The sequence below is a fragment of the Onychomys torridus genome, chromosome 2 (genome assembly GCF_903995425.1).
Source record: "Onychomys torridus chromosome 2, mOncTor1.1, whole genome shotgun sequence".
Lineage (NCBI taxonomy): Eukaryota > Metazoa > Chordata > Mammalia > Rodentia > Cricetidae > Onychomys > Onychomys torridus.
Genome location: NC_050444.1, coordinates 163,905,027 through 163,918,254, shown reverse-complemented (window position 1 = coordinate 163,918,254; position 13,228 = coordinate 163,905,027). Strand labels below are relative to the sequence as shown.

The following is a 13,228-nucleotide window of genomic DNA, read 5'->3' as shown; positions in this document are numbered from 1 at the left end:
GCAGACCCTGGAGTTGCATGCCTGCAGGGACATGGGTGAGATGAAGCCCTAGAGGTTTGACATGGAGCAGGGCAGGTCCCAGCTGAGCTTTTAGAAGGTGTGGGTAGAGGCCAAGGTCAGGACAAAGCATTTGATAGGACTTAATGATGGGAGCCAAGGCTGGATTCCAGGTGGGCGAAAGGATGAGGCCAGTGGAGCTGGCTGACAAATAGCTTAAGAGCCGTGAAACACTGGGAAGCCACGCCCCTTTCCTTCCGGCCAGGCTAGACTCTTATCCTTGCATGCAGGTCCTTCCAAAACTGTCGTCTTCCATCGTCCATGAGATTGATAGCATCCTGGGCAATAAACCCTACAGCAAAAAGGACTATAGATCCTAAGTTGCCCCACCACCTGCTCGGACAGTTTCCGGTCCCCTCCTCGTCTCTGTTCGCTCGCTTCTGCTGTTTCAAAGCCAAATGCAGAGTGTGGTTCGTATCCCAGGGGAAAACACTATGCCCAGACGTTACCAGGAAATGATCTCCAAAGTCACCGCCAGATGCCACCTATTGCTTCTTCACTGGATACTACCTGATGGGTGCCAGGAGATGGCATTGATTAGGGGAGACAGTCAAAGGCTCCCACCCAAGCCTTCCACCTCTGTTTATTCTTCAAGAAAGATCATTTGCTGCCAGCCATGGCCCTCCATGGAGATTCCAGAAGTCATGGCCAAGTGGAGATCTAGTCCTTGGAGCAGGCAGGGCTGGCCTCTCTGCCAAGAACCCCTCCCTGCCTCTGAAGAGGGGTCCGCCACTTCCTAGCACCCCTTCTCCTTCCAGATCCTGGTGGGTGGAGCAGGGCCTCCCTCTTTCCATGGACACCAGGCACTTTGTCCGAGGCTGGCCTAGGGTCTCGATCTTCCCAGACCTTGACATGTCCCACATGCCCAGTGGGCCTTGGCTGGGATTATACCTACCTAGCTGGCCCTTGGCCCCACCCTTACCCTTGCTGGCAGGGGCAAGGATCCCAGCAGGCTTTCCCAGCGTCTTCCACCCTACATACATCTGCCGAGTCCCACAGCAGGGAAGCCCAGCAGGCTTGGATGGAGCCCACTGGAATATGCCCCTCTGTCAAGAGCTGTAGACAAGTGTGGCAGCTGGCCACACCACAGGCAGGTGGCTCCAAACTGGGTCCATGCTCACAAGACCGTATTCCTCTCAGACCTTCCTCTAATACCTCTGCTGTACTGGAGCAGAGGGCTTGTGACTTAGGCTCTGCACAGAAAAGGCACATAAGCTCTTCAGTGAGGGGGCTCCCCGGGGTTCCTATTGCTGCAGGCTAAGGGACCATGGGGCAATGGGGGAGGACAGGACTCTAGTAACAGTCCCCAAGGGAAGATCTCCAGGGACCTCTCCCTGAAAAGATGGCCAAGACTACTCATTCTCTGCTGCATACCATCGTGCTGGCCAAGGAAGGATGGGGAGAGGGGGAAGGGACAGGACAGGCAGCCCCTTAGTGGTAGGAGCTAGGTGGATGGTGGTGCCAGGAAGCCTGCAGGTTTGAGCAATGCATGCTGCCTGGAGGCCCAATCCCATGGTCTTATAATGCTTTGAGGACAGGGTCCTACCCATGTGTGCCAGCTAGCTCCCTAGAAGACCCAAGCCTCCTGCCCTGGACAGGCAGGGGCCAGTTCCCAGGCATGTACCCTGGAGGCACAGCACCCGGCTTCTCTCCTGTAGCTGTTGTTCCAAGGCTCCTCCTTGCTGCTCTTCACCATCTGTTGTCCAGCCATAGCTGAGCAGAGGTTTGAACATGGTGCAAATGGAGGGAAGAGACAGGAAGAAAGGCAGGCAGGGTGGAAAGCTTCCTCTCCCACACATAATACCCCCTGCAGATCCTGGCCTCTCAGACCTTCACTGCTGCTCATAGCCCCAAGCCCTGAGACCTCAGAAGCAGCCCTGTGGGTGTGAGGATGGAAGCCACTAGGCTCTGGAACCTCCAAACCTGGCTAGAGGAGCCTGCTTCCAGGACAGGGCCCTGCCGTGGCCCAGCAGGAAGTAGCCAGCCTCATATATACAGCTGGCCTTGGCCCTGCTTGCTATGTGGACCAGGCATGCAGGGATGCCCACAGTAGGAGCTGCTGCTCCTGTGAGCCACACCTCAGAGCTTAGCTCCTTCAAGAGACAGGAAGACAGGCTGCATGGTGAACTGAGCTACATGAGCCCTAGATGTAGGCAGCCTCCAGGATGGCATGTTAACCATGTGTTTGAGATGTTTTCTTCCTTTTGAGGAGTTGGGGCTTTGCTTAAGGGCAGGATCACTTGCCTCCATGAAGGGATTTGGGTAAGACGGTCTTGGGAGACCACCAAAGACCTGTGCAGGCAGCTTATAAAGGGGGAGCTTGCCCCTGGCCCTTGAAGGGTCTAAGGCCAGCTCCTTCCTCCATGGCCACAGATCTCCCCTTCCTGTAGCCCCAGCTGCCTGCTGGTCAGCCCCAGCTAGCCTCCAGCACCTTCTCACCTTGCAGCACAGCCAGCTGGGCCTGGTGCAGCAGGGCCTGTCTGAGGGATCTGCCACATGGAGCCCTGCTATTGTCATCCCAGACCCAAGGTCCTGAGGCACAGCAGGGCACCTGTGTGCCCTGCTCTCATCCATCATGTACATAATGTGCTTTCTCTCCCCGTTTTTTAATGAGCACGGCTCCTTGCTAATTGTACCCCACCAGGCCGACCGCAAGCGCCTCCAGCTTCCTGACAGACTCACCAAGGTGCAGCCCGTATTTATGGAATGACGAATAAAACCCGAGCCTTTCCGTCTCCATGCTTCAGTCCTCTCATTTTTTCAGAGACGGCATCAGGGGAGGGCAAAGCCGCCAACTGCAGGGATGAGGTCTTGGGTTCCCCGCCCCTAAACTGGACTCTATAACTGAGGACAAAATGAAAGTAAGGGCCCAAGTACGGGGCAGAGAGATGGGATGGGTTGGTCCAAAGAGCCACCCTCGCCTCTCCAAGATGACATCTATGAGGCCTGTGGGAGATACGGCACATCCCCCCCACCACCATACACACATCTCTTCTGACACCTCCAAAGGCTCAGGGCTGATGCTGCCTTTAAGGACCAGCTGGCTGCTGTTCTCAGGTTGATGGGTTTGGAGAAGGAAGCACATGGGTCACTACAGTGTTTCTGAAGGTGGCAGTAGGGGCACACTACTATTTGGGGTCTTCTCACCTTCCTTGTGAGCCCTGAGCCAAGGGTGCAAATCCTCACCTCCCCAGCCACATCCCTGCTCTAAACCAGCGAGGCTAAGAACTACAATGATTCCATCCCTTCCCAAAGGGTTTATTAAAACACAGAAACCAAAACATACACACAGAATACAAGTGAAGATAACAGTTGGCTAGCCCGTCCAGCCTCCCCCAGGACAGCCTTCAGAGGAGCTGGGGTATGTGCCCCTGGAACCCCTGCTGAGACGCTCCAGCTAGCCCCAAGTGCCTACTCCTGCTTCACCAGGGTGTGCTGAATGGGACAGCGGCCGGACAGACGCTTCCTGGCCTGGGCAGGAAGAGGACTCCCTGTAGAGTCTAGTTTGACCCTGGCAGGCAGCAGGGGGCCCTCCCTCCTCTCCAGGCCGAGTGGAGGAGCTGCCTCTGAGCTGGGCTCTGGTTCCTATGTGGCTATGTGGAGAGTTCAGGACATATACACACACACCCAACAGGCCCTTTCCGGGTTATCGCACCTAAAAAAATACTTTGTTTAAAAAAAAAAATCTGAAAATTAAGAGGGAAAATATCCATAAACAGAAGGACACCGACGACTTTGGGCTGGCGCACCACAACCTGTAAACTTCCTGGTATATAAATTGGGCAGGTTGGCTTCCTCCTCCATGCTGTGCTCTGCACAGGAGCGCCTTGGGGGTGGCCGTCCACCCTTGTAGGCAGGTCAAGACAACGAAAGGTAGAGGGTCAGTCTAGGCTCCCGACCGCCTTCCTTGGCACACATGAGACGCTCCAAGCACCAACACCTGCCCACTCTATGAGACTACAAAGATGTCTGGCCCTCTGGCCCACCCTCAGCATGCCCCCTGCAGGATCTCAAGACTTAGGAGACTGGTTGCAGGTATCACAGAGCCCATCAACCTATATGGATTTTGGAGCACCCGGAGGGTGAGGGAGGGGAGCCCTGGCTCACAGGTGGCCCTGGGGTACAGGAAGCAGAGGAGGCACTTCACAGCAGGAGTGCGTGAGGGGTGCCCTCAGATGTTGCAGCTCTGACCCAAGTTCTCTATGTCACCTGAGAGCCACCCCACGCCTTCCACAGACATCCAACAGAGTGAAGGGAATCCAAGTGTCTGGAAACGTTATGTTACTGCGGCTCTGGTAGCTTGTGCATGAGGACCCCAATCCTATCAGCAGCCTCAAGATGCCATCTCTGCCCTGCCACTCTCTGGCAGGAGACAGCTGAGGGACCAAGATAAGAGCACCCCTGAAGGACCTTTTCCCTCTCCCCAGCTGCCTGGAGAGACTACCCTCCAAAGCCACCCAAGTGCTGGTCACAGGGTACATAGACCTTCCCAGGCCAGTAGGGGGCTCAGGTCAAGGTGGCTGTGGAGAGGAAAAGGCCAACATGGGTGGGTATGACCTAGGATGAAACAGAGCTGAAGGACAGAGCAAGACTCCTGGGAGACGTCATCAGGGAAGGGGGTGAACCCTTGAAATAGAGCCGGAGTCACAGGCCCACTTGTACCTCCAGACCTGAGTGTCAGGGTCTATTACCTAGGGCACAGTTCCAAATGAGGCCAGCAGGGCTGACTGTCTTGCCCAGTGGGATTAGCACAGGGGCTCTGGGTTGGGAAAAAAGCTTATGGCAGCTACTCCCATGCAGGGGACAGCCCTTCTTAGCGAGTGGGGTCAGCCACTGTGATACACATCCTGGAGCTCTATGGTATGCTCAGTCTATGAGCAGAGTCCCCCCTCTGCCTACCCACAGTGTCTGGCCAGTCCACTGGCCTTGAGATTTGAATAGACTAAAGGGTGAGAGCGTCACAATGGAAGAAGCCATGGGGGTCCAGCCCTCCAGGGGTTCAGAGGAGGAACTATGTTACAGATGTGCACATCTGGGCTAAGTAAAGGCTGGGCACCTGCCAAAGTGTCCTTGAGACAAGCCATGGAGACCTGCCCCCATTTTGGTGGGCCCAGGGACACTGCGTATCCCTCACTCCTTTCCCAGGGGGTTGAGTCTGAGCCCCTCCAAGCTCCCTGACCTCAGACTCAATGGGCTTCTCCCCAGAAGCCCCTTCCTCATCTTCAGGGTATACTGAACCCCAGGGCAAGCGCCTAGGCAAGGGCTTGGAAGTCTCCAGGTTGAGCCAGGACCAGCGAGAAGATCAGACACAGGCTGAGAGCCTGGCAGGTCCACCCCACCCCTACCCCAGCACGGAGCCTTATATTATATGGTGCCACAGACTAGGGTGGAGCAAGACAAGTTGGCACACCAACATTGACATGGGAAGATGGCCCTGGCACTCCAAGGCATCCTGCAGGAAATAAGGCCAGAAGCCTTGGAGGCTCCAGCTAGGAAGGATCTAAAGAAGCCATCAGGTCCAGTCCCACCTCCAAGCACAGCTCTCTCCACATCCTCTGAGAACCAGCAAGGGCCACTGTGGCCCCTACTTCATGCAGCAGTTGCCCTGGTCAAGGCCTCTCTAGGACCAAGACAACAGAGTAAGTCCAGCTCCTTGACATCTGTGGCCCAGGGTGTCAGGCTCAAGGAAGTGTGTGCCAGGTGAGTGGGACAAGTCTCCCAGAGCCACCCAACAAACATGACCCTCTTTCCTGGGGCACCAGCTCCTACCTGCCTACACCGTACTCCTGCAAACAGCAAATGTCCAGAAGCCCCTGTAGGGCCTCTGGCCCAGGTCTAGGTCTGCCCCACCTTGTGAGACACCCCTTCCACTTGCCACACATTGCTGGGGCCTCCACATGTCCACTGGAAATGAGATTCCAGAGCCTTTGAGATTGGTGCCCCTGCCAGGAGATGAAATGTGCCTGGTGGTCCCCAACCCTGGCAGGAAGGAGACAGAAACCCTAGCCACTCTCCAGACCTGATCCCCTCCAACACTAGGGCCCCAAGCAGGCAGGGGGCCAGCACAGAAAGGCAGTCACACAGGTGCAGACCCAGGCAGGGGACATACTAAGGGCTTCCAGAACACAGGATGCTGCATCTCCCCAGCTGGAGTGAGTCCACAGGGCACAAAGGCCTCCAGAGAGCTTCCCTTGAGGTCTGGAGCCGGGTGACAGACAGGAGTGTTGTGAGCTGAATCTTCCACACGTCATCCAACTTTTTATCATGACAAACACGTTCGCATCTTCGGTAGGAAAGTGCAAAAAAGTATAGGTAAATGGAATTTCCTCTAAGTCAGTCACTCTGGAAAAGGCGCCAGGGCCTTGCCTGATGTGGCTGTGGGGGGGATGCAGTGCAGAAGAACACTTCAACTATGAGGCGGCACTTCTGGGCTCTTGTGCAGCCAGGCTGGGCCTTGTCCTCTGTGTGACAGAACTGCTTGTTTCCCTTTTGTGTCCAACACGGCACCAACTCCTAAAAGGGCTGTAGCTTTTCTCTCCCGTGGGGGTTGGGCAGGTGGCCCGGCTGCAAAAGGTAAACCAGTGGGTTACACAGTTGGGAGGCCAGGTATCCGTAGGTGTGGTCACAGTTATGATCACAGGGAATCCTGGAATTAAGATCCCCTAGTTACAGGCCTTTGGGCTAGATGTGGGCTGCACCCCAATTACTGGAGTCTCAGCATCCATCAGGCTCTGCATGGAAGTTCATCCAGGGCCTCTGGACTTGCATCTACCTTGCAGGGACAGATATCACTTGGAGAAGGCCATCAGGACTGGTGACCTCTCTGAACTCCCCATCTCCACTCCCAAAGCCATTAAGACACTCAACCCCCTGGGTACTCCCTCCCCCTGGTCCTGAACAGAGAATGAGGGGATTAGACAAGCAGCAACTGTCCATGCAGGACAGGGTTCCAGGCTGAGAGCAGCGATCTCTGGCACATGGCTAAGACACATGTGCACATACAGATGTCCACATGAATACGCACACAGACACAGCCATGACCAGTGTGACTCAAAGCTACCAGAAACAAAGACTCCGAGGCTCAGGGGCATGAACCGAGTGCTCGGACGGGGCAAACGAGGGTGTAGGACAGCAGAGTGGCCAGCAAGCCCTCACCTCAGCTGGAAAGGAGCACTGCAACGGGAGGACGTCATGAGGACGACTAGATGTCTGCCAAGAAGAGAGCAGAGCACAGGCTTGCCTGGCATCCCCAGCAACGGGCAGGCTGGGCCCCAGAGGGGCACTGTGTGCATGCTGCCCGGAAGCGGGTGGGGACCTACCAGTCACATAGGGCCCCAGGGGCATCTGGTTGTAGTTGACAATCCCTCCCGGTCCAGGGCCCCGGAAGTTGGGCCCAAAGCTGTTGTTGTACATCTGAGAGGAGCCGAAAGCGCCCTGGAGGCAAGGACCAGCTTTACAGGTGACAACCAGAACATCCCCCGGCCCCCACCCAGGGGCACCCACCCATACAAAAAGGGGGACTCAGGCCCACGATGCAGTGTGCAGGCCAAACCTGACCTGCTGGATGGTGGGGTCACCAGCACGGTTGGTTAAGCGACTCAGGATGCTGCGTTCGGACATCTGCAGACGGGCAGCCACCGGGGGAATGCGGGACAACATGGAGGGCAGGCGAGTCACATCCGCCTTCATGTCACTCAGCAGTTCCTCCAGCTGGTTCAGGACTGCAGGGTGGGAGGGCCTAAGAATGGAGGGCTTGATCTGCCCTCCACAGCTGCCACACAGGTAGTGGCCAGGATGGTGCCCTTTACATACATCACAGCACACTCCCAAAAGCAGACACCAAATCCTGGGAAGCCTAGGATTGCCAACTGGAGAAATGGGGTTTGCAAGGAAACTCCTCCAGGGGCCCCTCCTGCCAGAAAAGAGCTCCAGACACTCTGCTCTGGATTCCCTCTCAGGGTGGCCAGCAACCCCATCTGACAGTAGGTCACTAGGCCACACACCATAGCTGCCAGTGGGGACAGAGCATGTGTGAGCAGTGTTAGCTATACCCCTTTCCACTCTGGAGCCCTCAGACCAGAAAAGCAGAGCTGGAGTAAGATTCAAAGTAGACCTTGGACAAACTGTTCCCCTTCCTAAATTCCAATGCCCTTGTCCCAAGATGGAGACCCTTAAGATGCATTCTTTCAGGCACAGGACTTGCTCACCCCTGCGCAGGTCAGCAATGTGAGCGTTAGTGAGACCTCCAGTCTCATTACCTCTGTGCTACCTACCGCAGCCTGTGCCCTCCTTGTTGGCATTTCTGTGAAGGACTTAAAGGGGGGACCTCGTTTCCCTGCAGGTGAAATGAGGTACTAGAACAGAACTGTGCCCTTCTGCCCCCAGAGGCCTCACCCTATCAGCTGTCCTATCAGCTCCTCCAATTGAGGCCGAGCATGCTCCTTGGGCAGGATAGCGGCTATGGGCTGCACCAGCAGAGGTGGGGAACGGGGCTCACTCACCCTTGTGCAGGACAGCATTGGCAGGCTTATTCCCGGCAAGGGACTCCTTGGATAGGTGCTGGTGGCTCTCGGCAAGGCACTCCACCTCTGCCAGGCGAGCATTGAGAGCCATGGCTGGGTGGTTGGGATCCTGGGTCATGTTGAGGTACGCAGCCCTCCGGAGCTGTTCCTCGATCACCAGCGCCTGCTCCAGCAGCTGGGGGGTGAAGGGACAGCACTGGCCTGGCCCCTCCTCCTCCCACCAGCACCCACTGAAGCTGAGGCTCTGGGCTGGCTTCCTGCTTCCATCCTAGCCTGATCTCCTGGCCCTGGGAATCTTCCACAAACTGAGTTCTCCAATCCCATCCCCTGGGCAGTGGGAGATGCTCACACACTGGGGCCTTGCCTGCGTGGGTTGACTGAATCCTCAGAGGAGAGCCTGGCCCAGGTTCAGGTACAGGGATGGGTGCGGAGGTAACACGCTTGAAGGCCTACCTTGAACCTGCGGGCCAAAAACTTGTTCTTCATTTCCAAGTAGTTGCCCTTGTGGATCTCAGACTTAAAAGGCTCATTGAGGATCATGTACCGCGGGTCATTCTGAATGTCCTGCCAGCGGGCATAGCCATGTCTGAGGGGTACAGTTAAGGGCAAAGCTGGCCACAGGAATGAGGGGCTTGACAGTAGGGGTGAGGTGGGAGCAACCAGGGTCCCAGCTTGCTGTCTGTGTGCCCCCAGGCAAGTCAGACTCATCTGGAAGATAAGCATGCTGGTAACAACAGTGACATTAGCCGGTGATGACAGGTACCAGGCAGGGCACTGAGGCCTCCCAGTGCTGACTCTATCCCAGCACCCCAGATGGACACGTGCAAGTCCCAACCCCTGAAGCCCAAGAATGTGGCCCCTACCCAGATGTGATCAGGAACAGTTCAGACTAGATTGGGGGGGGGTGGGCGCTAAATCCCAATGACTGTGTTGGGAAAGCTGATTGGGGGAAGACAGACAGAAGGGCAGACAACAGAACATGATGGAGAGGACACAGAGACTGGCCACAGAGTCTCAAGGTTATAGGCAATCACCAGAAGCTGGGAGGTGAAGGGAAGGTCCTCCCTAGAGCCTGTGGTCCCCTGAGGACCAGACAGACAGACCAGAGTGCTCCCAGAGTGACTGACCAAGGATACGTCACAATGCCTGCCAGCAGCCAGTAGTCATGGCGGCGGTGCCAGATCTCGTAGATTTTTCCTGAGGACACAGCGGCCCGTTCCTCATTCTGCCACAGCGTGTGCAGTTCTAAAAGAAGGCAAAGTGAGTAGAATGTAAGGTCCCTGTCCCTGGCGTACACATAGGCTTGTTCAGCACCGGCCATCACCCAGCCTCAGAGGTTCATTGCTCCAGCATAGCTCAGAGGGGATAACAGACTGTACAACCTTTCGTACCCCAGTATAAAGCTGCCATACTTTATATGCCCAGACTCCTGGGAAGTGGGACCCGCAGCCCGGCCCCTGTCTAGGCTTCCACCTCAGTACCTGTGAAGCCGCCATCTGCAATGTTGAACATGAACTTGAATTTCCCATTTTTGTCTTCTCTCTTCCCCTCCTCATCTTCTTCTCTGTCACCATTTTGCTGTGTCTCCATGGGCTCCTTCTCCTCAGCCTTGCAGTCATCTAGTGGGGAGGCGACAGGCCATGGCCACTGTCTCTCCAGAAGGCATTACCCAAAGCCCTCTCCCTGCCATGCACCGGATGCCCCAAAGACAAGCGGAATGTATGTCTGTCCTCCACATGCTCACTGTACAGAGAGACTTAAAAGGAAAGGGCCTGGGCCTCTCTTTCCATCCTGAGCAGGTTCCGGGCCCTAGCACCCCTCCCCCACCACACTAGAACCACCTCAGAACCCGGCAGGAGAGAATTCAAGTTCAGAGATAACGGATGCCTGAGGGCTCTGCCCACAGGCTGGCTGCTCTAGAGCTTTAGTGCACAAAGCTGAGCCACAGATGTCTGTGACCAGCTCCTTTCCCTCTCTGGGTTTCAAGAGGAGTAAAGAGAAGTGGGATGAGTCTGTCCCTGGAAAAGGAGCTGCCCTGGTAGGAGGAACTTGCAAGTCCAAGCCCGTCCACTGGCTCCTACCAGGGCCTGGGGTCTGCACCTGGGGGACTGACCAGGAGGCATAAGGCAGGCACAGGAAAAAGCCCCTACCTGCCCTGAAATCACTGCTGAGACTCGGGCTTGGCTCCAGCTTGTCTGGCTCCTTGTCTGGCAGCACGTCCTCTGCAAAACAAGGGGGGTTGTGGGCAGAGAGGGGCCTCCTATGCCTCCTATCCATTGGAAGTGCTACTCGGTACAACGGCACAGCCTAGAACGCTCCCTGGGAGGTAGGGCTGGCCTCTCCCCACAAAGCACCACCTTCAATCCAGGTCTACCAAACACATAAAACCAAAGTAATCAACACATGTCAGCCAAAATAAGTGTGTGTACATGAGTCTGCCTGTGTACATGTGGAGGGGGCACGTGCATACATGTGCACGCCCGAGGTTGATGATTCATGTCATCTTTAATTATCATCGCCTTACTTCTTGAGACAGAGCCTCATTACACATGGATTTGGGAAGACTGGCCAGCAAGCCCCAGGGTTCCTCCTGTCTCCATGTAGCACTGGGATTGCCCACATGTGCTGTATTGGGGGTTTGGTTGGTGGTGGTGAGGGTTGGTTGGGGTTGGGTTTTGTTGTTTTGTTTACTGGTATTCTCTGTCTTTGCCTTTGCTCTGCATGGGTGATGGAAATCAAACTCAGGTCAGTGCATTCACACACATAGCACTTTACAGACCAAGGCTGGGTGTCTCCCAAAGTAAACGTTAAAGCCAAATCTATCAAAAGGGATGATAATTATTGCAGACTACTAGAAGCTTTTTCGGAAGAAAAATACTTGTTTTTGTTTTTCTCGAGACAGAGTTTTACAGTGGTAGCCCTGGCTATCCTAGAACTCGCTCTATAGACCAGGCTGGCCTTGAACTCACAGAGATCCACCTGCCTCTCAGCAGAAAAATGTTAAATGCTGAAATGAATGTTCACCTAACAATACAACCTGGTGTGGTGCTGAACCTGCAGTCATAGTGAGGCTTTGACACAGAGTCTCTCAAGAAGTGGCTGATCATAGCAAATACCAATGAGGATATTAACACAAAACCTTAGCAGTATAATTAACAAGCTCTACCTAATGATCTGAAGTGTGTATTAAAAATCTCACACTCAACTGCCTTTTTCCAATCCACACAAGGCATTTACAAACTCCGGCCATGTTAAGCCAGAAGCAAGTTTGACAGTATCCGGATGGACTTGTATTTTCAAACAAGAATCCAAGTGAGTTGGAACCCTGTAATCATACTCCGAGCCCCAAAGTCTCCATGACAGGGTGATAGTCTTGTATAGACCTGACCCCTTGCCCTTCCCAACACCAGGTAGTAGGACACCGCTAGCATCCAGGCAGGGTAAACAGACTGGAGTGTGGTCTGCCGACCTGCCCAGGGCTGCAGAGGTCATGTGCTGGGCTGAGAAAGCCCTACCTTTCAGTGGCTGCTCCGGAGAGCCCTGGGCCTTCTCCACCTCCTCCATCCTCTCTTCTCGAGCTCTGTCCTTGCTGTCTGAGCTCTGATGTTTGTCTTCACCTTCTACTCTGTCCAGGGCAGTTGGCAGGGCCTAGAAGGACAGGCTAGAGGGCTGCAGGACCTGAGCCTCAGCAGGGATGCGTGGCAGGGAATAGGTACTGGGCTGGAGCCTTCAATCCCAACGCCCCGACTTGTTCCCCGCCTGGTCACCCTAGGCCCAGAGACCCGAGATGGGAGCCAGGAAGGCCTGGCTTCTACCCAGCTGAGCCAGACCAAGCTCCACCCACATCCTCCACAGGGCCCAGCCACCACTGACTGTCATACCTGGGTTCCCTGGGGCTTCCTTGACTTCTGCACACCTGACTCCTTCTCATCCAAGTAGCCCGGCTGGGCTTCCATTTTGTCTGCAATGTAAAGGGAAAGCGGTGAGACAGGTGGGCTTAGACAGGGCCAAGGAGCAGGGCAGGGCATGTCAGATGAGAAGGAGGAGGCCTGGCCTTGCGGTGCTCCACAAGAGCTCAGCAGTGTGAGCAGGGCTCCAGGCCAGGTCTCCAACTCAGACCCTTGTAGGCCCTTGGGACTGGTGAGGCCACAGTGGGCACTGTCAGAATGGGGTAAGCACATCATTGCAACTGCCCTCCAGAAGCAGGGGCAGGAGGGTGTGACCAGGGCTGGCTTTCTTGCCAGGATGATGGAAATACCCAGTGAGCTCAGCAGGAGCCACTAGTCCACGCTTTAGAAAGGCAGATGGCACGGTATGCGTGGAGTAAAACCTCAATGCTGCTGCTAAAATGAAAAGCCTTGCGGGGTGGAGGAACCCTCACACTGTGGGTTGCACAGAGGACTTGGTCTACCTCCCATGACCCAAGAGCTCTCCCAGGCTGTCCCTAAGCACAGACCTGGCAGCCCCAGTGGGGCTGGTGGGAGCTGTGCAGGGCTGGCAGGCACGGGTGTGTTGGGATCCGAGGAGATCACCTCACACGGCTTCTTGCCCTCTGATCCCTCAGGGACCAGGTCAGGGGTGCTGTACTTCCCGTTGACGTGCTCAAACTCCTGAACCTGGAGCAGCAGGAGGATAGCAGGAGGACAGAG

At 55.5% G+C, this 13,228-nt stretch overlaps 2 protein-coding genes across 10 annotated transcripts in view; one reads left to right on the top strand and one right to left on the bottom strand.

The window, feature by feature from the left end:
* The window catches only part of Kcnab2 (potassium voltage-gated channel subfamily A regulatory beta subunit 2), an 88,032-nt gene extending 85,236 nt beyond the window's left edge, over positions 1 to 2,796 (top strand). For all 5 annotated transcript variants that reach the window (XM_036177576.1, XM_036177575.1, XM_036177573.1 and 2 more), the window contains one exon: positions 288 to 2,796. In XM_036177576.1, coding sequence (XP_036033469.1) covers positions 288 to 377 — 90 coding nt within the window. In that variant the 3' untranslated portion in view covers positions 378 to 2,796. The remainder of the gene's footprint in view (positions 1 to 287) is intronic.
* A 498-nt stretch (positions 2,797 to 3,294) lies between these two features.
* Positions 3,295 to 13,228, bottom strand: part of Chd5 (chromodomain helicase DNA binding protein 5) — a 54,465-nt gene continuing 44,531 nt past the window's right edge. For 2 of the 5 annotated variants that reach the window (XM_036179786.1, XM_036179785.1), the window contains exons 31-42: positions 13,036 to 13,195; positions 12,461 to 12,540; positions 12,095 to 12,227; positions 10,730 to 10,801; positions 10,061 to 10,198; positions 9,716 to 9,824; positions 9,033 to 9,165; positions 8,559 to 8,754; positions 7,615 to 7,778; positions 7,377 to 7,491; positions 7,213 to 7,230; positions 6,560 to 6,621 (exon numbers count right to left, since the gene is read on the bottom strand). In XM_036179786.1, coding sequence (XP_036035679.1) covers positions 7,214 to 7,230; positions 7,377 to 7,491; positions 7,615 to 7,778; positions 8,559 to 8,754; positions 9,033 to 9,165; positions 9,716 to 9,824; positions 10,061 to 10,198; positions 10,730 to 10,801; positions 12,095 to 12,227; positions 12,461 to 12,540; positions 13,036 to 13,195 — 1,317 coding nt within the window. In that variant the 3' untranslated portion in view covers positions 6,560 to 6,621; position 7,213. Of the gene's footprint in view, positions 6,622 to 7,212; positions 7,267 to 7,376; positions 7,492 to 7,614; positions 7,779 to 8,558; positions 8,755 to 9,032; positions 9,166 to 9,715; positions 9,825 to 10,060; positions 10,199 to 10,729; positions 10,802 to 12,094; positions 12,228 to 12,460; positions 12,541 to 13,035; positions 13,196 to 13,228 lie in introns of all 5 variants that reach the window. The other 3 variants (XM_036179787.1, XM_036179788.1, XM_036179789.1) reach the window with 3 other exon arrangements.